We start from the raw sequence: 26,191 nt of genomic DNA on the forward strand, positions 1-26,191 counted from the left end.
TACAAATTTTACTAGTCCACCTAGGGGGCTATGAGGATGAGCAGTCTGATCACTGATTCATTTCTCCTGATCAGAGCAGCATCGCTCTGATAACGAGAAATGCTGCTCTCCTGTTACAGCTGCTGCTCTGCTGGCTGTAACAGGAACTACGTCATGATAGTGTAGCACCTATGAAGCCATCAGGAGCTACAAGGTACTGCATCCTGTCAAAGATACAGGGCGTACCCCCAGGGACCCGGAAGACCAGTGCAGGTAACATCAAAACTTTCATTCTAATCCCTGTTTTTCCCATTCACACAGACTATGGTTGGACCTAATGCATGGCCACCTAAGGGTGGAGCCGATCCAGTCCAGTAGACGACAACCAGGGGAGGAGGGCTCAAACAGTCAGTAGTGAGTAGGAGTCAGTAAGTGTGGAAGTGAGAGGAGACGGACATAACCGCACTGACAAGAGAGTGTAAAGGCTGCTTTACACCAGACAATCTATCGTGCGATAGATCGTCGGGGTCACGGTTTTTGTGACGCACATCCGGCATCGCTGGTGATGCCGGCCTGTGTGACACCTCCTAGCGACGCAGTATCACTCACAAATCGTGAGTCGTGTACAGCTCACTAGGTTCCATAATATCGTTTAATTTAGTTGTTCATCGTTTCCGTGGTAGCACACGTCGCTCCGTGTGACACCACGGGAACGATGAACAGCAGCTTACCTGTGTCACGCGGCCGCCGCCGGTTATGTGAAGGAAGGAGGTTGGCGGGATGTTTACGTCTCTGCCCCTCCGCTTCCATTGGCCGGCGACCGTGTGACGTCGCTGTGACGCCGAACGTCCCTCCCACTCCAGGAAGTGGACGTTCGCCGCCCACAGCAAGGTCGTCCGGAAGGTAAGTATGTGTGACGGGGGTTACCAACTTTGTGCGCCATGGGCAGCGATTTGCCCGTGACACAAAAAGGACGGGGGCGGGTATGATCGATTGTGAAATTGCACAATCGGTCGTACCGTGTAAAGCAACCTTAACGGTGACCTGAGGGCCCAGGTGTGTAGTTGCCGGTGGAGTACGGTGGAGCCCAGAGAGCAAAACGGAAGCACAACGCAGGGGATAGGGTGTCCGTCAGAACCTACAGAAATCCCAAGGGTCAGATTTCGCGGGCCACAGCTCCCAAACATACACAGTACCGGGAGTGGACTTCTCCGTTCCATGCAAAGTCGTCCGACAGAAGAGACAAACACAGAGTGCAGGAGGAAGGGACACCTGTTCACTAACCTGGGTGTGAGACCCGAATACACCCTCCAACGGCAGCCGGTCACTGGCAACTTGGTTTACTACTGGACTTGTGTGAGATTACTGAACTGTGAGTACACCATTGACCACGGTCCAACCCGGCATGCCACCTCCAGCAGCTATTACATTACTGTAGTGACAACGGGCCCCAGGACTACGCCACCCCTACCCGTGGAGGGGTTCCCATCTTGCTGCCCCGCTACACCAGCCCTGTGCGCCCCATCACCAGGCAGCGGCGGTGTCACAATCCCTCACCGCAATCCACGGGTGTTGTCACCGACACAACAAACCCCCTGTAAATATTCCCCTTTCCGACGGTTGTGAGGATGGACGGCCGTGGGAGCCCAGATCCGGTCAACACTCAAGCCGCAGCAGCGAACACGGATCCGAGCAGCCCCAGAGGAGCGGCAGCGCCCCCCGCCCGCAACATAGTGGGTGCAGAGTGGTGCGCTGCTAATTAAAATGATAGGCAGTGACAATAAGGCAGAAGAAAATAATTTATTAGTAATAAGTTAAATGACAGTGGGAATAAATGTAATGGGGACGAACTGACCCCTTTCTCAGTGTAAACTGGCTGTCCATTTAAGACCTGGTGATTGGTCCTCTTTAAAGGGAACCTGTCAGGTCAAAAAAGTGTTATAACCTACAAGCAGTAGCATGTGTGAGCTAGTAACCCCTTCCTACCCATCCCTATGTTGTAATAATGTGTAATATGAAAGTAATAAAATATGTTTTATTACTTACTGTGTTGTAATAATGTGTAATATGAAAGTAATAAAATATGTTTTATTACTTACATATTCCCTATGTAAATGAGCAGGTCTCTAGCCCCCTGGGCGACGCATTGCCCCTTGGGCGTTTGCATGTTTTCCGTGGTATCACGCCCCTGTGGGCGTGATACCATGGATTTACATGAGCGACGTCACCATCAGCACCTTCAGAATCCTGCACACTAACTATTCTCGCCGCCTTCTCATCCTGGTGTTTACTTGCCGGGTTCAGACATGCGCTGCGCATGACCGGAACCGCAGGAGTCTTTTGAGCATGTGCAGTGCGTGTCTGAAGCTGAAAAGCAACAAGGATGAGAAGGCAGCGAGAATGGTAAGCGCGCACGCGTGCGGGATTCTGAAGGAGGCGACGTTACCGTCGTTCATGTAAATCCATGGTATCACGCCCACAGGGGTGTGGTACCATGGAAAGCATGCATACTTCCACGGGCGATGTGACGCCCATGGGGCTAAAGACCTATGCTATTTACATAGGGAATATGTAAGTAATAAAACATATTTTATTACTTTCATATTACACATTATTACAACACAGGGATGGGTAGGAAGGGGTTACTAGCTCACACATGCATTGCTTGTAGGCTATAACTAGAGATGAGCGATATTCGATTCGAACCATTCGAAAATTTCAAATTCGAGTGATTTTGGGCGGTGTTCAAGTCGTTCGACGAACTCGAACGATTTGCTTCTAGTTCGAGTTACCGTTCGATAACGGTTCGATCACCAAAAGCGTGGCTTTTCACAGTAAGGCTATGTGCGCACGTTGCGTATCTGCATGCGTCCTGCGTCCCCAGCACAATCCCTCTCTCTTTCTCTTTCTTACTCACCGATCACGGGCACAGCGCTACACGACTGTCACAAAGCTCCGGCGGCTTTTCCTCTTTTGAAAACGGCTGCCGCTCATTATTCAATCTGGTATTCCCTTCTTTCCCAGCCCACGGGCGCCCATGATTGGTTGCAGTCAGACATGCCCCCATGATGAGTGACAGCTGTCTCACTGCAACCAATTACAGCTGCCGGCAGGTGGGTCTATATCGTGCAGTAAAATAAATAAATAAAAAAACTGCGGTTCGCCCCAATTTTGATACCAGCCAAGATAAAGCCACATGGCTGGAGGCTGGTATTGTCAGGATGGGGAGCGCCACGTTATGGGGAGCCCACCACCCTAACAATATCAGCCAGCAGCCGCCCGGAATTGCTGCATCCATTAGATGCGACAGTCCCGGGACTCTACCCGGCTCATCTTGAATTGCCCTGGTGCGGTGGCAATCGAGTTAATAAGGGGTTAATCATGGCAGGCGTCTCCCCGAGATACCTTCCATGATTAACCTGTAAGTGAAAGTAAATAAACACACACAACGAAAAATCCTTTATTTGGAATAAAAGACAAAAAAACACCCTCTTTCACCATTTTATTAAAATCCCCAAATACCCCTCCAGGTCCGACGTAATCCATAGAGGTCCTACGACGCTATCAGCTCTGCTACATGAAGCTGACAGAAGCGGCAGTAGAACACGAGCGCTCTGTGTCAGTTCCACGCAGCAACTGAAGTGAGCCGCGCTCTCAGCGGGGACGTCACTGAGGTAATGCCTGCGTGTGCGGTGATGATTGGAGTGATAGTGCCGATGTTTGTGCGGTGATGGTGCGTGCGGTAGTGCCTGCGTGTGTGTGGTGATGAGTACGGTAGTGCCAGTGTTTGCCCTCCCATCCATCCATCCACCCTCCATCCATTCATCCCTCCATCCATTCATCCCTCCCTCCATATCTCCATCCATTCATCCCTCCCTTCATCCCTCCCTCCATCCCTCCATCCATCCCTCTATCCCTCATCCATCCCTCTATCCCTCCATCCATCCCTTCATCCTTCCCTCCATCCCTCCATCCATCCTTCCATCCATCCCTCCATCCATCCATCCCTCCATCCATCCCTCTCTCCATCTCTCCATCCATTCATCCCTCCCTCCATCCATCCCTCTATTCCTCCATCCATCCATCTATCCATCCATCCATCCCTCTATCCATCCATGCATCCATCCATCCATCCATTCATCCATCCCTCCATCCCTCCCTCCCTCCCTCCCTCCATCCAGCCCTCCCTCCATCCATTCATCCCTCCCTCCAACACTCCCTCCATCTCTCCATCCATTCATCCCTCCTTTCATCCCTCTATCCCTCCTTCCATCCCTCCATCCATCCCTCCATCCATCCATCCCTCCCTCCATCCATTCATCCCTCCCTCCATCCATCCCTCCATCCATCCTTCCATCCCTCCCTCCATCCATTCATACCTCCCTCCATCCCTCCCTCCATCTCTCCATCCATTCATCCCTCCCTTCATCCCTCCCTTCATCCCTCCCTCCATCCATCCATCCATCCCTCCCTTTATCCCTCCCTCATCCGTCCATCCATCCCTCTATCCCTCCATCCATCCCTCTATCTATCCATCCATCCGTCCCTCCATCCATCCATCCCTCCATCCATCCCTCCATCCATTCATCCATCCCTCCATCCCTCCCTCCATCTATCCCTCCAGCCTTCCATCCATCCCTCTATCCACCCATCCCTCCATCCATTCATCCCTCCCTCCATCCCTCCATCCATCCGTCTATCCCTCCATCCATCCGTCTATCCCTCCATCCATCCCTCCATCTATTCATCCATCCCTCCATCCCTCCATCCATCCCTCTCTCCATCCATCCATCCCTCTCTCCATCCATCCATCCTTGTAGCTGAATAATCTACTTCTGGATTCTCTACTGCAATACAGAGGTCAAGATTACCAAATCTTCCTATGCTTTTCATTACAGACAGTGGCTCAATGGGTAGAGCTATTGCCTAAGGACAATTAGTTCACTAGTTCGAGTCCCAGCCATCCCGGTAAAGAATTTAATTTTTAAATTATAATTATTATTTATTTATAATTATACTTTAATTTAATTATGCACTCAGGGGAGGAGCCGGACATCAGCTGTGAGCCACGGGACACACCTCTAAAATCAAGGCAGTTCACGGAATGAGGCTGCATTGCTCTCTCCTCTCTCTCCTCTCTCTCTCCTCTCTCTTCTCTCTCCCTTCTCTCTTCTCTCTCTCCTCTCTCTTATCTCTCTCTTCTCTCTATCTTTTCTCTGTCTCTCTTTCTCACGCACTGCTCTATCTCTTCTCTCCTCTCTCTTCTCTCTCTCTCTCCTCTCTCTTCTCTCTCTCTCTCCTCTCTCTTCTCTCTCTGTCTCCTCTCTCTCCTCTCTCTCTTCTCTCTCTTCTCTCTCTCTTCACTCTCTCTCTCCTCTTTCTCTTCTCTCTCTCTCTCCTCTTTCTCTTTTCTCTCTCTCTCTCCTCTTTCTCTTCTCTTTCTCTCTCTCTCTCCTCTTTCTCTTCTCTCCCTCTCGCTTCTCTCTCTCTCAGACCTGGCAATGATCAGCTGATGCGGTCACCTGACGGAATTTGCTGACACTATAAGTCGAGCTGTGAGGCCAGCTTTTTACCGCCCGATCGGCTAAACTATCAGCTGAGGCTGTCGGACAGGAGTCTGCACAGAAGTATGTAGTTTTTTTTTTGCACAGATGCATCAGCTGATTGTACAAAAGCCGTTTATACAATCAGCTGCTGTGTCGTGATTCAGGCCCTTGAACCTGACACATCATCTCATCACTTTGTCTTCCCGCAAACCGATCAGATGATATTGGATCCGGATTGGAAGGCGCAGGACCCTTGACCCAGGATTACTGCGGAGGGGGATTCTTTATTTCAATAAAGATGGAGTCACTAATTGTGTTGTGTTTTATTTCTAATAAAAATATTTTTCTGTGTGTTGTATTTTTTTTATCTGTACTAGAAATTCATGGTGGCCATGTCTAATATTGGCGTGACACCTTGAATTTCGGGCTTAGGGCCAGTTGATAATATACAGCTAGCCCTAACCCCATTATTACCCAGCGAGCCACCCGTCACCAGGGCAGCTGAAAGAGTTGGATACAGAGCCAGAAGATGGCGCTTCTATGAAAGCGCCATTTTCTGGAGCGGCTGCGGACTGCAATTCTCAGCAGGGGTTCCCAGAAAGCTTGGTCACCCTGTGCTGCGGATTCCAATCCCCAGCTGCAGAACTACAAGGCTCAGCATACTCCACCCAGGACATTATGCAGGAGTTTTTTGCCCACCAAAAAAATTACGTGGGCTTCGCCATATTTTTGTATGCTAGCCAGGTACAGCTGGCAGGTACGGCTGCCCCCAAACACCAGCTGCCTATTTGTACCCGGCTGGGAACTAAAAATATAGGGAAGCCCTTTTTTTAATTATTTCATGAATTTCATGAAATAATTAAAAAAAAAAAAGACATGGGCTTCGCCCCATTTTTGTGTCCAGCCAGGTACCCATAGGCAGCTGGGGGATTGGAATCTGCAGCACAGGTTGGCCCGAGCTTTCTGGGCACCTCTGCTGCGAATTGCAGTCCGCAGCCGCCCCAGAAAATGGCGCTTTTATAGAAGCGCCATCATCTGGCGCTGTATCTAACTCTTCCTGCTGCCCTAGTGACGGGTGGCTCGCTGGGTAATAATGGGTTAATACTAGCTTTGTTTTACTAGCTAGTATTAAGCCAGAGATTCTTAATGTCAGGCAAGTTTGACCAGGCCATTAAGAATCTCCAATAAAGGGTTACAAAAAGACACCACACAGAGAAAAAATACTTTAACCCCTTCACCCCCGGCCACTAAAACACCCTAATGACCGGGCCATTTTTTGCAATTCTGACCAGTGTGACTTTGACAGGTTATAACTCTGGAACGCTTCAACGGATCCTGGCGATTCTAAGATTGTTTTTTCGTGACATATTGTACTTCATGTCAGTGGTAAATTTAGGCCGATATGTTTTGCGTTTATTTGTGAAAATTTAGGAAATTTGGCGAAAATTTTGAAAATTTCGCAATTTTCAAACTTTGAAAATTTATGCCCATAAATCTGAGAGATATGTCACACAAAATAGTTACTAAATAACATTTCCCACTTGTCTACTTTACATCAGCGCAATTTTCGAAACAAATTTTTTTTTCCGTTAGGAAGTTAGAAGGGGTCAAAGGTCATCAGCAAATTCTCATTTTTCCAACAAAATTTACAAAATAATTTTTTTTAGGGACCACATTGCATTTGAGGTGACTTTGAGAGGCCTAGGTGACAGAAAATACCCAAAAGTGACCCCATTCTAAAAACTACACCCCTCACACTGCTCAAAACCACATCCAATAAGTTTATTAACCCTTTAGGTGCTTCACAGGAACCAAAGCAATGTGGAAGGAAAAAATGAAAATTTTACTTTTTAACACAAAAATGTTACTTTAGCCATAAAATTTTCATTTTTACAAGGGAGAAAAGAGAAAGTACACAATACAATTTATTGTGCATGTTCTCCTGAGTACGCTGATACCCCATATGTGGTAAAAATCAATTGTTTGGGCGCACGGCAGAGCTCGGAGGAAGGGAAGGAGCGCCATTTGAATTTTTGAACGTAAAATTAGCTGCACTCATTAGCGGACGCCATGTCGGGTTTGAAGACCCCCTGAGGTGCCTAACCAATGGAGCTCCCCCACAAGTGACCCCCATTTTGGAAACTAGAGCCCTCAAATAATTTTTCTAGATGTTTGGTGAGCACTTTGAACCCCTGGGGGGCTTCACAAAAGTTTATAGCGTTGAGCCGTGAAAAGAAAAAACAATTTTTTTTTTACCACAAAACGGTTGCTTCAACTAGGTAGCTTTTTTTTTCACAAGGGTAACAGGAAAAAATGCACCATAAAATGTATTGTGCATTTCTCCTGAGTACGCAGATACCTCATATGTGGTGGAAATCAAATGTTTGGACACACAGCAGTGCTCGGAAGGCAAGGAGAGCCATTTGAATTTTTGAGTGCAAAATTAGCTGCACCTGTTAGCGGACGCCATGTCGGGTTTGAAGACCCCCTGAGGTGCCTAACAATGGAGCTCCCCCCACAAGTTGACCCCATTTTGGAAACTAGAGCCCTCAAATAATTTTTCTAGATGTTTGGTGAGCACTTTGAACACCTGGGGGCTTCACAGAAGTTTATAGCGTCGAGCCGTGAAAAGAAAAAAATTTTTTTTAACCACCAAAAACGGTTGCTTCAACTAGGTAGCTTTTTTTTTCGACAAGGCTGTCAGGAAAAAATGCACCATAAAATGTAATGTGCATTTTCTCCTGAGTACGTAGATACCTCATATGTGGTGGAAATCAAATGTTTGGGACACACAGCAGTGCTCGGAAGGCAAGGAGCGCCATTTGAATTTTTGAGTGCAAAATTAGCTGCACCTGTTAGCCGGACGCCATGTCGGGTTTGAAGACCCCCTGAGGTGCCTAAACAATGGAGCTCCCCCACAAGTGACCCCATTTTGGAAACTAGAGCCCTCAAATAATTTTTCTAGATGTTTGGTGAGCACTTTGAACACCTGGGGGCTTCACAGAAGTTTATAGCGTCGAGCCGTGAAAAGAAAAAAATTTTTTTTTACCACAAAACGGTTGCTTCAACTAGGTAGCTTTTTTTTTCACAAGGCTATCAGGAAAAAATGCACCATAAAATGTATTGTGCATTTTCTCCTGAGTACGCAGATAGCTCATATGTGGTGGAAAGTAATTGTTTGGGCGCATGGCGGGGCTCAGAAGAGAAGGAGCGCCATTTGACAGCAAAATTGGTTGGAATCATTAGCGGACGCCATGTCACGTTTGGAGACCCCCTGAGGTGCCTAAACAATGGAGGCTCCCCCACAAAGTGACCCCATTTTGGAAACTAGAGCCCTCAAATAATTTTTCTAGATGTTTGGTGAGCACTTTGAACCCCTGGGGGCTTCACAGAAGTTTATAGCGTTGAGCCGTGAAAAGAAAAAAATTTTTTTTACCACAAAACGGTTGCTTCAACTAGGTAGCTTTTTTTTTCACAAGGCTATCAGGAAAAAATGCACCATAAAATGTATTGTGCATTTCTCCTGAGTACGCAGATACCTCATATGTGGTGGAAAGTAATTGTTTGAGCGCATGGCGGGACTCAGAAGAGAAGGAGCGCAATTTGACTTTTCAAACGCACAGACGCAGTGCACTGATCGGCCGCTGCAGGACGCACGGTCGGATGCGATAAAAAAAAGCATCGGGGATACGTAAAAAAAAAAGTCACGCCAAAAATTGACCATGGATGCAGATACGTTATGTGCATCCCTGATCAGCGCTTGGCGGGATGCACGGACAAATGCGATACAAAAAGCGTCGCAAATACGGAAAAAAGTCACGCCAAAAATTGAGCAGGGATGCCGATCCGTTATCTGCATCCCTAATCAGCGCTCGGCGGGACGCCACGGACGGATGTGATACAAAAAGCGTCGTGAATACGGAAAAAAGTCACGCCAAAAACTGACCACGGATGCAGATCCGTTATCTGCATCCCTGATCAGCGCTCGGCGGGACGCACGGACGGATGTGATACAAAAAGCGTCGTGAATACGGAAAAAAGTCACGCCAAAAACTGACCACGGATGCAGATCCGTTATCTGCATCCCTGATCAGCGCTCGGCGGGACGCACGGACGGATGCGATACAAAAAGCGTCGTGAATACGGAAAAAAGTCACGCCAAAAACTGACCACGGATGCAGATCCGTTATGTGCATCCCTGATCAGCGCTCGGCGGGACGCACGGACGGATGCGATACAAAAAGCGTCGTGAATACGGAAAAAAGTCACGCCAAAAATTGAGCAGGGATGCCGATCGTTATCTGCATCCCTGATCAGCGCTCGGCGAGACGCACGGACGGATGAGGTGTAAAAATGGACAGGGGATACGGAAAAAAAAAAAAAGTTATACTCACAGTACCCAGAGGACTAGCAGGAGGATCACTGACCAGAAGAGCTGCAGAGGAACAGATGGCAGAGAGATGGACAGCTTTACAGGAGCAGCAGGCAGATCAGCAGAATGCCCAGGAAGGACCCAGCGATGGACGCAGATGTGATCAGGCCGGTGAAGACAGGTAAGAGGACGTCGGGGGAGAGCAGAGGGGGAGAGGGGGGGGGGGAGAGCAGAGGGGGAGAGGGGGGGGGGGGGAGGGGGGGGGAGAGCAGAGGGGGAGAGGGGGGGGGAGAGCAGAGGGGGAGAGCAGAGGGGGAGAGGGGGGGGGAGAGCAGAGGGGGAGAGGTGGGGGGGGAGAGCAGAGGGGGGGTTGAGAGCAGAGGGGGGGACAGCAGAGGGGGAGAGCAGAGGGGGAGGACCGGAGAGGGAGCTGCAGAAGCAGAATAGAGATAATGGGGGAGGGGGGAGAGCAGAGGGGGAGAGGGGGGGTTGAGAGCAGAGGGGGAGGGGGGAGAGCAGAGGGGGAGGGGGGAGAGCAGAGGGGGAGGGGGGAGAGCAGAGGGGGAGGGGGGGAGAGCAGAGGGGGAGACCGGAGAGGGAGCTGCAGAAGGAGAATAGAGATAATGGGGGAGGCAGTCAGATCGCCGGGGGAGCGGATCGGGATGTCGGGGGGGGGGTGGTGGTTGGGGGGAGCAGATCACGGGGGGGGCACGGCCAGGGGCTATCACGGCAGCGTGCAGGGGCACCACGGGAGCGCGCACGGGCTGCAAAGTGAGCACAGTACTCACTTTGCAGCAGCAGCGGTGACCTCAGCAGCAGCGGTGGTAGCAGATCGGGATGCCGGGGGGCAGATCGGGGCGTAGGGGGGCAGATCAGGGGGGGGGCACGGAAAGGGGCCTTCACGGGGAGCGCGCAGGGGCCTTCACGGGAGCGCGCAGGGAGCGGATTAGTTACCATTAGAGCTGCAGCGGCGGTGACATCAGAAGGCGGCGGCGGCTGCAGCAGCGGTGGCGTGGTACCAAAAGTACCAGCCACTCCACGCTGCAGACATGCTGGGGGAGGGCTCACAGGCCAGCACCAGGCCTGGGGAGGGCGGCCACCGGCAGATCAGACCGCCCCACTGCACACTGATTGGAGCGTTTGCGCGTCATAGCACGATCGCTCCAATCAGTGCTGCAGGGGCTGGGGGCGGCATGTTTGAGGTCCATCTATGATATGCTGCAGCAGCTGCGGCATCTCATAGCTGGATCTCACAGGATCGCACTAATTCGGGCATAATTTTTGCCGAAATTAGTGCGATCGATGTGGTTGGCGGTTCAGATTTGAACAGCCAATCACATCGATCGTCGATAGGGGGTGGCGATGCCGCCCCCCCTGGGGTCAAGCAAAGGTCCCCTGCTGTAAGAAACAGCAGGGGACATCATTTGAAAGCCGTTGCTATGGCCACGGCAATCAAATGAAGTTTAGGCAGTAAAATTACGTCCCTGGTCGTTTAAGTCACGTTAAAATAGGACGTAATTTTACTGCCCCGCGGGTCGTGAAGGGGTTAATAGAAATAAATACACAGACACACTTAGAGACTCCATGTTTATTACTCCCTCTCACCCCTCCACGATCCTGGTCTTCTGTCTTCTTTCTCCTTCAACCCATGCAGCTCTGCTACATCAGACAGCACTGCATGGGAGGAAGACGATGCTGCTCCCGTGCAGTCTAATCACTCAGTGAGTGAGCAGAGGCTGCTGTGGGTTGTAAGCAGTGACGTCACCGCTGCCACCGTTGAAATAGTAATCTGACAGGCGGGTTACTATAGCAACGGTAATCTCCGATCACGTGATTTCTGGTGCTGCTATTCACCGGCTGTGGCATCCAGTCCTTGCATGTGGGCTGACTCTGTAAAGAGCGCCGACATGCAGGGATGGGAAGTCAACCATGTGCCCAAGCATCTCGCCTGTACACGGAGATGCTCAAACGAACACCGCGTACCGGAGAGATGCACTGACAAGACCTAGCATGACGTCATAGCCATGTGACCCGTGTGTAGCCAATGAGATAATACACACGTGACTGGTCACATGCTATGATGACGTCACGGAAGGTCCTATCATCATTGCTGGTTACCGGGTGGACGCAGTGATGATCGGAAGGAAAAGCGGCGGGAGACAGAGTGCAGGACGCGTCGTGGGGACCTGTAAGTATAATGGCAATGTTTATTAACTATATGTGTATATGTATAATGCGTTTTTATGTGTTTGTGTTTGCCTGCCATTGTTTTCAATGGGGTTCGAAGGTGTTTGTCGAACTTTCGTCGAACGTTCGCCAAACTGAGCCGCCGTTCGACGAACCGAACTGAACTCGAACACTAGCGGGGTGGCTCAATACTAGCTATAACGCTTTTTTGACCTGACAGGTTCCCTTTAATGCGACGAATAAATACAGTAACCTTCCCCACTCAGTGACCAGATACACTTGCCGCTGTATATGGCTCCTTTCACTTCAGCTGCTATAGGCACCAGACAATGTGTCCTTTCTGAAATGGACATCCATGAATACCCTGCTGCTAGAAATGCAGTTAACCAGAAGCACAACACTTTCAACTATAAAGCAAGAAAAAGTGAAACTGTTCTGCATAATGTTATATGCACAAATAGATAATGATGTGTCCTCTAAAACGAACATAAACCTAAATTATACTCGGCGCTGATGTTAATGAGTGCATATTGTAATTCACATTGGGCGCTTGGTGTTTGTTTTGAATATTCATACAATGAATGACTTAATGCATTCGACATTCATTACACAAGAGCACAATTTCATATCCATAATGATTACAGTCTATTTGGTTATATGGATTTTATTACTGGAAGGCATGTAATCATCGCTTTCTGTTTCAGGATGGAGCTGCCAGTCACAGAGATTATACATTATTTCCAGTCGCACAGCCAAGCAATTACTTGTGGCTACTGAAGGTAACCATGTTATTATGGAAATACAGCAATCTTTAGAAATCTGTCTGTAGGTGGACCTGTTCGGGTGCTCAAATTGTGTTCATTTGGAGCAACGCCATATATATATATATATCCTAGGATACTAATTGATCATGTTCCTACTGCAAGCAGCAAAGTAAGATACGAAAGTCATATAAAAACTTCCAGAAGCTGCATGCAGAAAGGGTAAACTCAATAGCCACGTGGTTTACATTATATTCTCCCATATGCCACAGCAAAAAACAGCAGCAAAGCTCACGTGGCTGCCATTTGTTAATGCAGTTTTCACAAGAATCTTACATTTCAACCTACTAAGGAGTCTTCACTCTGACCATCAAACTAAAAAGTCTACAAGCTCAGTATGTCCCCCATTCATCAAAGTGAAGCTGCACCAAAAAAATCACGATTTTTGTCATTTGAATGCTATTTCAATCACCTCTGTCACAGTGGGTGGAACATGGACAGGATGGTGGGTGGCGACAAATTATAAAAAATTACTCTACTTTGGTGTCGCAACTTATGCCAGAAATGTTTCTCCATTGGAGTAGCAGTTCTGGTGAGGCGCATGCCACTGAGATGTGACAATTCATTCATTGGCTTGGCGTTCTTATAGAACTTAATCTGCCTCATTATAGTGAATGGTTCAGTCTGAATCACGGTTTTTGGGATTTACACAGAAACCCTGATGTAAGGGCTCAGTGGAGAGCACAGGATAAATGTGAAACGAGTCTTATTAGATTTTTAGGAGGTACAATGATCAAACAGACAGCAGTACAAGCAAGGTTCTTTTTATTTTTGCACGATTCATGGTGCAGTATAAGTGATAAGATGGCTTTATTCCTCTGTTCAACGAGATTGCAGATTTTAGATATAGATTTTTTCTATATTGTGCTGCTATTACACAGTAAAAATGCTTTTTTATATACATTTTTTTGTTGACATATTCTGAGAACTGTAATTTTTTTTTTCGGCAAACAGAGCTGTGTAAGGATTTATTTTTTATGTGATGACTTGAAGATTTTTTTGGTACCATATTGGGATATACAACTGGAATGGTATGATATCGTGGGTTGGGCATCATTTTGTCTATGTTCACATTTTTACTGATTTTAGGATTGTTGCCTTGTTGATGTGTGTATTTGTCACGCTAGGTACTAGAAAATACCGAGCAAATGGTGAAAAGGAAGGGAGATCCTGTGTCTAGTGAAGGGGGAGATTGTGACCCCTGGCCAAGCCTCTGGGCCCTGGCTTCCCTCACTGCACTAGATAGTTTCTGCACCTATGCACCAAGCAGGATACTTGGCCCTAAATTAGCCCTGCTCTGGGCCCTAGGTAGAAAATGGATGGGATGAGCTCTTTGTCTACACCACTAAGAGCTAAAGGACACACAGGGATAACAAGCAAGGGAAAATAACAAACAACATATCTCCAGGAAGATTTAGGGAGAGGAACTGCAACAAGCAACAAAGTTACTTCAGATAAATGCAAGCCAACTGCTTGCACTCAGGATCTGTAGGGAGTTAAAGCTATCACCAGCACAGACCAAAAGGGAATGAGAGTATTTAAGGACACAAAAGGAAGTGTTGATGTAAACTGCTGAAAGGGTTAGAAACCCCGCAAGGTCCTAAAATGAAAGGGATAAACCCAAATCAGAGGAGATGCATAAGATACCATATACACCAAGCAGGAATAATAGAAGGTCAGGGAGCAGAAACAAGGAAGTGAAGGAACAGCATCTTCCAAAGTGCGATAAGTAAAATAAAAAAACTCTATTCCAAGCATATTAAAAACACTGAAAAAACTGCAGCATGATAACATCCTATGACTAAGGGCATATTTTTGAGCTCCAGAAATGTGTCACTTGTTATCATGTTGCAGTTTTTTCAGTGTTTTTAATATGCTTGGAATAAAGGTTTTTTTATTTTAGTTATTGCTCCTTGGAAGATGCCGTTCTTTCACTTCCTCATTTCTATTTTTCTGGTGGGCGCCTTACCAGAGTATCTGGCACCAATTATCTACATCATGGACTGAAACTGTTATACACATAGTGGTGAACTTCTTACTTTCCTTTTGTTTCTTACGCAGTCAAACGCTGTGTCCTTCAATAGCCCGGACACTACAAGACTGTTTGTAACCTGACACACCCATGACAGTATTCCCTGTCTTGTCTAGAGTCTGAATCACATTACAGAAGGTCCGATAATAAAATTAGCTCAGTTACCATCTCCATCCTGAATGTGTCCATGCCTCTTGATGAACCACTGCTGACATTTCCTAACTGTTCATTCATGACTCCTTTGCTCTCCAAATGCTGCAAATCACTGCCTGTAGTGCCTTGATCCCTGAGGTGTGGTTACTAGGTCTGGGGGGTCTGAAAACCATCCAGCCTGTCTGCCTACCCTACCCCTGGATTTGGTTTTCATGTTATAAAGGTTCTTGGGACTGTTCAACTACGGTATCTCTCACTCTATTGATTGTGTGATACCAGAGAAGGACCCACTGACAACTTTTTTCATTGCTTTTTATTCAGATTTTTCAGACACCTTTATATATATATATATATATATATATATATATATATATATATATAGAACAAGATGAAGAAGGATCCAGCAAGGCAGAATGACTCCAAGGGCAACAAAAGTTTTTTTTGTTTTTGTTTTTTTCCTCTGACTTTATTATCTAAGAATAAAAAATTCCAGAGCTCTTGACAAGTTGTTAAGTGCAAGGTATATGCAGTATGGACTACGCGTTTCGGCGGACGCAGCCGCCTTCTTCATGGTCCCAAGACAAGTTTTGTCTGGAATTTTTTATTCTTAGATAATAAAGTCAGAGGAAAAAAAAAACAAAAAAACTTTTGTTGCCCTTGGAGTCATTCTGCCTTGCTGGATCCTTCTTCATCTTGTTCTACATATCTTGGAAGTCTCCCACTTCAGGTCCGTGCAATAAGGAGAACAAGGACGCCGGGGCTTGAGCTCTGACAGGTGAGCTGGTCTACAACCTTTATTTCAAAATATATATATATATACATATACACTATATATATATATATATATATATATATATACACATATATATGTATATATATATATATATATATATATATATATATATATATATATATATATATATATATATATATATATATATATATATATAAAACCCACCCAGCAATTCAGTTATTTCTTTCTATTACAGTAGTTTTTTTTGTGAGGTTCACTGTCACAGGGTCCTTCACCGATATCACAGAATCAACAGAACGAGAGTGAGTAATTCAAAGAATTTTATTCCATGCAATCCAGAAGGTCCATAAAATAATCCAACACACAGAGGGTAAAGTAGTCCAGTAGTGGGATAAATATCCCAAGGATCAGTCACAATCCTCCAGCAATCCTTTTCCAGGGAAATCAGGGTTTCTCAACGGCTCTCTGGGGTGCTGAGTGTAGCCGCAGCTTCACCCCCAGAGGATGAATCTTCCTGCTTGTCTCTTCTCCTCTCCAGCCAGACTGAATAGTCCTCAGGTAAACAAAGAGTTTGGTTGGATTCTAGGCCCCTCTCCCCCAGATCTAGGGACAGAAACACTGTAGGGGGTGAGTCCCAGTATTTGAAGCGCTGGGGAGTAAACAATGGACAGTCAAAAAAAATGGGGGTTTAACAAAAATAAAAGCAAATGGTAACTGAGCTAAGTTAATTAACTTGCAGACAAGATAAGGAATACACAGAATGAATGGAGAAAGTCTCCTAAAATATGAACCTACACAATGATACACAACCCCCCATATCACACCATCACATTCACCTTGTGGTAAAAGTGATAAGACCGATTATTCTTTGGGTCAGTATGGTTACAGTGATACCAGATTTATATAGCTTTTCATGCTATATTACTTTTACACACTATAAACACTATTTTACAAAAATTAATTTGTTTTGGTATCGCCATATACTGAGAACTGGAACTTTATTATTTTTTGGCTGAATGAGCCATATTAGGATTTGTTTTTTACTAGATGGTTTCCTGATTTCATTTATACTGTTTATTTTTACATGTGACTTTTCGATTGCTTTCTATTCAAATTTTTTGTGTCAGTATGATGAAAAAGTGATATTTTGGTCATTTTTTGTTGTTTAATTTTTTTTATTTTAACTTCTACATATTTAATTTTACTCTTTTTTCACTTTTTTAATTAATTCCACTGTGGGACATAAATATTCTTTAGTTTGATCAGTGGTCTCATGTATTGCAGTAATCTTATACCTCAGCATATTAGACCTGTCAGTGTCTCTCTGACTGACAGCCAGTTAGACCCTGCTTATAGCAGGATCTAAAAGGCTACTGTACCCTGGAGTCATTAGATAACCTTAGGGTACCATGGCAACGATCAGCACCCGCAATTACAATCGTGGGTGGCCAATCCTGCCAAAGGTTTTTTCTAACCTCTCAACCTGTTAGATACCGCTGTCGTGATTGACAGCAGTATTCAAGGGGTGAATCAATCCCGAACGGTTCCAAAACCAGTCTTGACCAATGTCTGCAGGTGTCAGCTATCATGTACAGTTGTCACCCACGTGATTTTTGGCTTCAGAGTGGGGGCGCTATTTACTTATTCCTGATTGCCGTTTTAAAATGCCGATGAGGAAATAAGAACCCTTAACGACTGCTGTTTTTATGCAAATCGGTGGTCATTATAGGGTTAAAGCACAATTATTCAACCCTTAAGAAAAAGCATGTAATAAGAAATACTAGGTATGTAGGTAGATCTACGTAAGGCAATATGTAGCAGCAGGAGGCAGTATAGGTGTCACATGTACGGTTGTCAAATTGGACTAGTAAAGCAGGTATGCAAACACTGACATGCAGGTACATTTTCAGATTTCTTTTATTTTTTTTATTCAACAAAATTCAACCTCTTTTTCAAAAATGACATAATAGGAAATGCTAGGTAAGGTACATGTCCAAAAAGCGAACACCTACAATAGAGTGTAATATTGGTATGGGGAGTACAGATCTAAAATTTGACTAGTAAAACAGATGTACAAAAAAAGCTAAATTTTTGCAACACAACCCATGTTGTGATGGTGACAGTCACAAATTAATTGCCTGGATTTTAAGGAATTTTTGTATTTTTTTTTTTTTAAAGCAATTATCCCCTTCACAAAAATGATTGCACTAGAAATGCAAAAGCTCAATACAGCTGCTTGTAACAAACACACTCTTTGACATATGATCACACTTTTTTCCGTAAAAACTATTGTGCTATCTTACAGTTTTTATTGCCATAAACCGAATTTGTCAGCAGATTTTTGCAACGTAATCTGAGAACAGCATGAGGTAGGGGTTAAAACACTGAATTCAGTGATGTGTCATTTATCTTTGTGCTGTGGTTTGCTTACAATGAAGGTTTTATCACTAGGATATTATCATTGCTGGGACTCCCTGCCTCATGCCAATCCGGTCAACTATGCCCCTTTCTCTGATAAGTAGGTCACTGTCTATAGACAATGTACACAGAGAACTGTGGTGTGGGCTAGGTCTCTGCGCTCTGCTTCATGCTACCTTTGAGAACTGTGTGTCAGAACTGCTTTACGCAGTAAGCTAAGTGATACATCTTTGGATTCAGGGTTTCTTTTCCAACATTATGCTGCTCTCTGACGAGTTAGCAAAAATCTGATGACAGATTCCCTTTAAGAATGAAGAACGAATTGTGAAATTGCATTTCAAATGATGAGAATGCATGTAAGCTACACCCAAGGGCGTAACTACCGCGGTCGCAGGGGTCGCGATTGCGACCGGGCCCGCAGGTCAGGGGCCCGCGCTGCAGATCAGCAGCCGCACCTGTCAGTGAGAGGAGCTGCGCTGTTCCTGCATTTTCAGTAGCAGCGACCGGGCAGCGTGAGCTCTGCCCCCTCCAGTCTCTGCATGTGAGTACTGTACACTGTGCTGCCGGCCTCTGCAGGAGATAGATCAGGTGAGGGCAGCAGTGCAGTGTGACCGGCACATGTTTGTGAGGCAGCACTTAGGCTACTTTCACACATCAGTTTTCTGTATTCAGGCACAGTCCTTTTTTTTCCTGATCCAACGGATCCTGAAAAAAAAGTGAAAACCGTATCCATCGGATCCGTTTTTTAACGGATCCGTTATGCCGGATCCGTTAAAAAACGGATCCGGTGGATACGGTTTGCATCCGTTTTTGCATCCTTTTCGTCCGTTTTTTGGCTGGATCCGTTTTGTTAATTACATTGGAGCATGCTCAGTTTAGAAAAACAGATCCGGCGGCCGCATCCGTTTTTTACCGCATTACGCCGGATCCGGCGTCCATAGGCTTCTATTGTAAAACACGCCGTATCGCGCCGGATCCGGCGCGATGCGTTTTTTTTGCCGGACAAAAAAACGTTGCAAGCTACGTTGCCTCCGGCCGCCGCTTTAACTAATTTTGCCGCATCCGGAAAAAAACGGATGCAACGCAAAGCCATCCGGTACAATCCGGTAACAATGCAAGTCTATGGGGAAAAAACGGATGCGGTACCGGATCCGTTTTACCCGTTTTTTTCCGGATTGAACCTGATGGCAAAAAACTGATGTGTGAAAGTAGCCTTACCGTGCCTCTCCGTCCCAGCAGCGCAGGCTGTATATACTCTGCCTCCCTTCCATCGCTCTGTGCAGTCACCGACAGCGTCTGATGGTTTATTTACTGATGTGCGACCATGTGGAGAGGGGTGAGCTGTGGCAGGAAAGTGCATCTGACCTTCATTACGTTCTATGTTATCTTACTGTAAACCGTTCAGGTGCTGCTTTGGACACTTTGAGATTTGGTGGTGGCGGGAGGGAGGTGGGATGAGGCTGATCAGGTGATTGGGGTCGCCATCGCACAGAATCAGTCACACTGTGAGCAGAGGGGGAAGTGCTTGCAGCAGTTTGATGAAAGCAGCACAGCCATGTCCTGTATCTAAATCCAGCTAAATTACTGTGCACTGCTCTGCTACATACACAGAAGACCTTGTGCACATGTGGCTTTTTTCATGCGTTTTTCCTTGCTTTTTTAATCTATAAAAGCAAGGAAAAATCATCTCAGCAAAGTCTGAGAATCCTGACTTGCTGTGCCCACGCTGTTTCTTGCAGTTTTTGTTGCTGAAAAAAGAAGCAGCGTGTCAGTTGTTTCTGCATTTTTTTCCTGCTTTTTCACCAATTGACTTCAATGCAGTCAGTGAAAAATGCAGGAAAAATCGCATGTGTAATGCCCACGTTGAATATTTGTGTGTTCTATGCTTTTTTTATGTCACTGGGGCTCCCTAGAGCCATTTCCTTATCTCAATCTTTACTACAGGACATTGCTTCTGGGAAGTCCGGTGATATCACAAGGTGAATCGAGTTCATGCCTGCGGATCACCAGGGTGTCCTGCAGATCCGCCGCCATGAACTCAGTTCACCTTGTGATGTCACCAGGGTTTCCTGCACCTAGGCCTTGTGGTCTTTACCACGGGACCTTGTTGCAGGGAACTCTGGTGACGGAGGTGCCCTGGTTTGTGAGGCGATCCATACTTCAGTAAACCGGGGTCATCATGGTGATGACCCAAGGTTGCCATGGCAGTGATCGGATCCCTGTGATTGCACTACAGGGACCCGATCGCCAGAGAGGGGTAAGCGATTCCTCTGCCTGCCTTCTGAATGTAGCAATCGCATTGATTGCAGCATTTAGAGGGTTAAACTGCCGAGAGCGGCGCGGGTACTGCTCCTGGCAGCGAGAGCCAGGACCTGGCGACCGCGGGGGTACAGCGCTTGAACCCCCATGATTGCCATGACTAAAAAACGCTCAAAAAGTAGGTGAAAAAACACACAAACGCAATTAAAAATGCTCGTTTTTTCAGTTGCTTTTTTTCGTTCCAAACATGCGTTTTTATGTGCAGATTTTCTACACATAAAAAACGCAATGTGGGCACATAGCCTGAAGTAGATTTGATGCAGTGTGTCCTGGGAGGGTGCTTTATCTTTACAATACGTGAGCTGACTTCAGCAGCCAATAGTTGGTGGTTGGGGTGAGGAGAGCAAACAGGGGAGTAACGATCACAAATGTAGAGATTGTTACCAGGCCCAAAGGTACAGGGGACCAGCCGACCCCAGCTCCTACTTCAGCTGGATGAGCGTCTGAGGGCTAAAATGCATCATAGCACATAGACCCGCTGGGTCCCTGCACTGCGATACACGCTGCCGGGCAAATAGTGGCTGGCAGCTGATGTCCATACCGTGACTGGAGGCAGAGCATGGTAGTACTGTCATGCTCTATAGCACACACTCTGATGTCAGCTGCAGGCCACTCCGCGCTCGCTACAGAGGACACTTGGTCATGTGGGAGCAGAGGCAAGATGAGTAGAATTTTTTTAAAATTATTTATATTTTTTTAATTATGCATTAGAGACAGTCCCAGACCATATATACCAGGATGGGGGACATATATACCAGGATGGGGGACATATACTGTATATCAGGATGGGAGACATATATTAGGATGGGCCCAGGATGTGCAACATTTTTACTAGGATCAGCCCAGGATTGGATAAATATATACCAGGATGGGGACGTTATATACCATGTATACCAGGATGGGGAACATGTATACCAGGATGCGGACATATATACCAGTATGGGGGACATATGTACCAGGATTGGGAACATTGCTGCATAATGAAGGGGCAATTAATATGTCTTTATAGGATTTTTAGTTAAAAGAATAAGGTTTTGGTACAGTGTTAGCCAGTTTCTCTCACTGAGAGCAATCAATCATTTTATAGGATTTAAAACGCTACAGGTGCCCATTCATCTGACCAATGTCCGGAGGGGGGCCCAGGTCCAACTTTCGAACCGGGGCCCATCACACTCTAGTTACGCCACTGGCTACACCATATCACTGAACACACTGAAGCCACATTCACACATCAGTATTTGGCAAGTATTTTAAATCAAAAATTGTATGTCAAAGTCAGAAATCAAACAGAGACATTCGCACCACTTCTGTGTTTTGACCCACTCCTGGTTTTAGTTTACAAATACTATAAAATCCGGATGAAAATACTGACATGGCGTTAGCCTGACACTGCTGTTTACACATCGCCTATAGCCCCTCCCCTATTAATCGAATTTCTGCATTATTTGCTCTAATCATCTTCTGTATTATTGTCTGCAGTGTTGGTCCATTGTTAACAGCTTTCTCCTCCTGTCTCCATTGCTATGCTGTGAGCTTTGACACTCACCATCTTAAAATCACCTTAAATTGTTTGCTGCATTCCCTGCCTTAGCCTTTATACAGTCTTTGATAGTCCTTCCTGTTTGACAGTGTTGTACCATGTGACCTTCTACACCGTGGGCAGAATTATTAGGCAAGTTGTATTTTAGGAGGATTTTTTTTATTATTGATCAACAACTATGTACTCAATCAACCCAAAAGACTCATAAATATCAAAGCTTAATATTTTTGGAAGTTGGAGTGTTTTTTTTTAGCTTTGGCTATCTTAGGAGGATATCTGTTTTTGCAGGTAACTATTACTGTGCAGACTTATTAGGCAACGTAATAAAAACCAAAAATATTTCCATCTCACTTGTTTATTTTCACCAGGTAACCCAATACAACTGCACAAGAGTTAGAAATAAACATTTCTGACATGCAAAAACAAAACCCGAAAAAATGAGTGACCAATATAGCCACCTTTCTTTATGATGACACTCAACAGCCTACCATCCATAGATTCTGTCAGTTGCTTGATCTTTTTACGATCAACATTGCGTGCAGCAGCCACCACAGCCTCCCAGACACTGTTCCGAGAGGTGGACTGTTTTCCCTCTCTGTAGATCTTACATTTTATGAGGGACCACAGGTTCTCTATAGGGTTCAGATCAGGTGAACAAGGGGGCCATGTTCTTATTTTTTCATCTTTTAGACCTTTACTGGCCAGCCACGCTGTGGAGTAGTTGAATGTATGTGATAGAGCAATGTCCTGCATGAAAATCATGTTTTGCTTGAACAATACCGACTTCTTCCTGTACCACTGCTTGAAGAAGTTGTCTTCCAGAAACTGGCAGTAGGTCTGGGAGTTGAGCTTCACTCCATCCTCAACCCAAAAGGTCCCACAAGTTCATCTTTGATGATACCAGCCCATTCCAGTACCCCACCTCCACCTTGCTGGCGTCTGAGTCGTAGTGGAGCTCTCTGCCCTTTACTGATCCAGCCTCTGGCACATCAAGGATCACTCTCATTTCATCAGTCCATAAAACATTTGAAAAATCAGTCTTAAGATATTTCTTGGTTCAGTCTTGACGTTTTATCTTTTGTTTCTTGTTCAAATGTAGTCGTTTTGCAGCCTTCCTTACCTTGGCCATGTCCCTGACTATGGGACACCTTGTATTTTTTGATACACCAGTAATGTTGCAGCTCTGAAATATGGCCAAACTGGTGGCAAATGGCATCTTGGCAGCTTCACGCTTGATTTTCCTCACTTCGTTGGCAGTGTTTTTGCGCCTTTTTTTGCCCAAAACGCTTCTTGCGACCCTATTGGCTATTTGCCATGAAATGCTTGATTGTTCGGTGATCACACTTCAAAAGTTTGGGAATTTCAAGACTGCTGCATCCCTCTGCAAGACATCTCACAATTTTGGACTTTTCAGAGCCCGTCAAATCTCTCTTCTGACCCATTTTGCCAAAGGAAAGGAAGTTGCTTAATAATTAAGCACACCTTATACAGGGTGTTTATGTCATTACACCACACCCCTCCTCATTACAGAGATGCACATCACCTGATTTACTTAATTGGTAGTTGGCTCTCAAGCCTATACAGCTTGGAGTAGGACAACATGTATAAAAAGTATCATGTGATCAAAATACTCATTTGCCTAATAAATCTGCACACAGTGTATGTGAAGGATTTGTTGGGGAAGCCCGTGCAGCTGTGACTGCTGTCATTAGCCCACTCTCTGATTCTTCTGGAGTGTGTGAAATGGCACTGGGCATTTTTTTCCCGATCCTTTTGAATCAAATTAGACATGTATGAGGTAATGTCAGTATTCTATAGCTGATGCAATCTTCTCTAATGTGTAAAAATATGGCAGACAATTTTTGGTGATTTGCGCTAATCATATCAAATTGTATGATTTTACCCGATTCAGTGAATTTCATAAACCTCTACTCACATTTTCACATTGAATTGATATGACCTGTATGCTAGTTATGGGTGTAATTAATTTTTTATTGCAGATTCCAGTGGCTTGTGTTACCAGCTGTGCGGCCCTGCTCGCTCCTTCTGCCTCCGACTCTGTGACCAAAGCAGAGAGGAAGTTCTAAGGTTCTGTAGACCCTATCGGGTTGATGTATGCTGCTTGTTCTGCTGCCTCATGGTCATCAGAGTATTCTCCTCATCTAATGCTCTCCTAGGGTTTGTCCAGCAGAGGTCAGTCTAAAATTTTCAGGCCATCCAATAACTCACAATTCATAAAGTGGTAGAAAACATAAATCTGTTGTGCCCTTATTACACAGTTTAGCACACAGTAAATCCTAAAAATGGCTCATGAATAATTACTGGACCAAAAATAATTCAAGAAAAAGGGGAAGTCTCGCCTTAGAAATAGGAGACTTACCCATACTATAGGTAGTATCACATAAAATATCACAGATTGTCTTGGTTTTTCTAAATATACCAGTTGTTAAAGACTTGTCACCTACTCCAGCTGCCTTACTTTGGGTGTGAACCTTTCAATGAGATCTCTAGTTCAGTCCTTTTCTGATTCAGATGGAGCTTGTTTAGCCCAAATCTCTCCGTGCACGACTCCGAGGGAAGGAGAAGGATGGACATCCGAGGCCCCTGGAGTGCAGCCCGCTGTCACTCTGACCAGGAATTCCAGGTAACTCTAGGTATTGAAGGACTCGTATAGCTTATCTCATGTACGAGAACTGCACAATCAAGAACTGCCATTGCTGAAACGCAACCATATCTAGTTTTGGTTCTCAATCTTGTGAAATTTAACTTGGTTCTAACTTGTCCAGTTTGTATTAATTTCAACTAGACAGTATTTGAGTAAAATTGTTTATTGTTTAAGGCTTGAAACACACGTCCTTGAAAACCACGTGCGTGTAATACGGGTCGTTTTTCAGGTCCGTTTTCTGTTTTTTAGGTCCGTTTTTATGGTATGTGTGGCCTGCGTGTGTATCTTGTATGCTAGCCGTATGTGCGTGTGAAATGTGCGTGTGTGCGTGTGAAACTTAACTGACATGTGTTTGTGTTTTCCGTGAGAAATGTTGCGTGTGTGATGCAAAATGTCGTTACTACATGTCGGCTGACAGCAGACAGAGTTGCCCGATGAGAATGAACTCGGGTGAACTTCACCCGAATTCATTGTCATGCTGCGGCTCTGTCTGTGTGCCGCATAATGATTAGCGGTCACCCGTGAAGGATTCACCGGTGACCGCTAATTCCCCGAGTGACGGAAGTGAGCAGCCCTCTCTCATACTCACAGATCCCTGATCACCGGCGCGGCGCTGCACAGCATTCACATTGCTCTGGCGGATTTTATTATTTTGAAAAAGCCGGCCGCTCATTAAACAATCTCGTATTCCCTGCTTTCCCCGCCCACCGGCACACCGGCAAATATGATTGATTGCAGTCTGACACGCCCACACGCTGAGTGACAGCTGTCTAACTGCAACCAATCACAGCCGCCGGTGGGCGTGTCACTATGGAGCATAGAAATAAATAAATTAATAAAAAAAACGGCGTGCGTTCCCCCCCAATTTTAATACCAGCCAGATAAAGCCATACGGCTGAAGGCTGGTATTCTCAGGATGGTCAGCCTAACAATATCAGCCAGCAGCCGCCCGGAATTGCCGCACACATTAGATGCGACAGTTCTGGGACTGTACCCGGCTCTTCCCGATTTGCGCTGGTGCGTTGACAATCGGGGTAATAAGGAGTTAATGGCAACCCATAGCTGCCACTAAATCCTAGATCATGTCAGGCGTCTCCCCGAGATACCTTCCATGATTAATCTGTAAGTTACAGTAAATAAACACACACACCTGAAAAAATCCTTTATTTGCAATAAAAACCACTAACAAATACCCTCATTCACCACTTTATTCAGCCCGAAAAAGCCCTCCATGTCCGGCGTAATCCACGGAGTTCCAGCGTCGCTTCCAGCTCTGCTACATGGAGGTGACAGGAGCTGCAGAAGACACCGCCGCTCCTGACAGCTACATGCAGCAACTGAAGAGTCGCGCGATCAGCGATAACGTCAGTCAGGTAACTCGCGGCCACCGCTGGATCATACAACT

At 45.8% G+C, this 26,191-nt stretch overlaps 1 protein-coding gene across 1 annotated transcript in view; it reads left to right on the forward strand.

The window, feature by feature from the left end:
* Positions 1-26,191, forward strand: part of LOC142296612 (phospholipid scramblase family member 5-like) — a 46,767-nt gene that overhangs the window by 16,822 nt on the left and 3,754 nt on the right. Inside the window, exons 2-4 of the mRNA XM_075340423.1 lie at positions 12,789-12,863; positions 24,122-24,314; positions 24,654-24,765. Coding sequence (XP_075196538.1) covers positions 12,789-12,863; positions 24,122-24,314; positions 24,654-24,765 — 380 coding nt within the window. The remainder of the gene's footprint in view (positions 1-12,788; positions 12,864-24,121; positions 24,315-24,653; positions 24,766-26,191) is intronic.

The sequence above is a fragment of the Anomaloglossus baeobatrachus genome, chromosome 3, assembly GCF_048569485.1.
Source record: "Anomaloglossus baeobatrachus isolate aAnoBae1 chromosome 3, aAnoBae1.hap1, whole genome shotgun sequence".
NCBI classification, from domain to species: Eukaryota; Metazoa; Chordata; class Amphibia; order Anura; family Aromobatidae; genus Anomaloglossus; species Anomaloglossus baeobatrachus.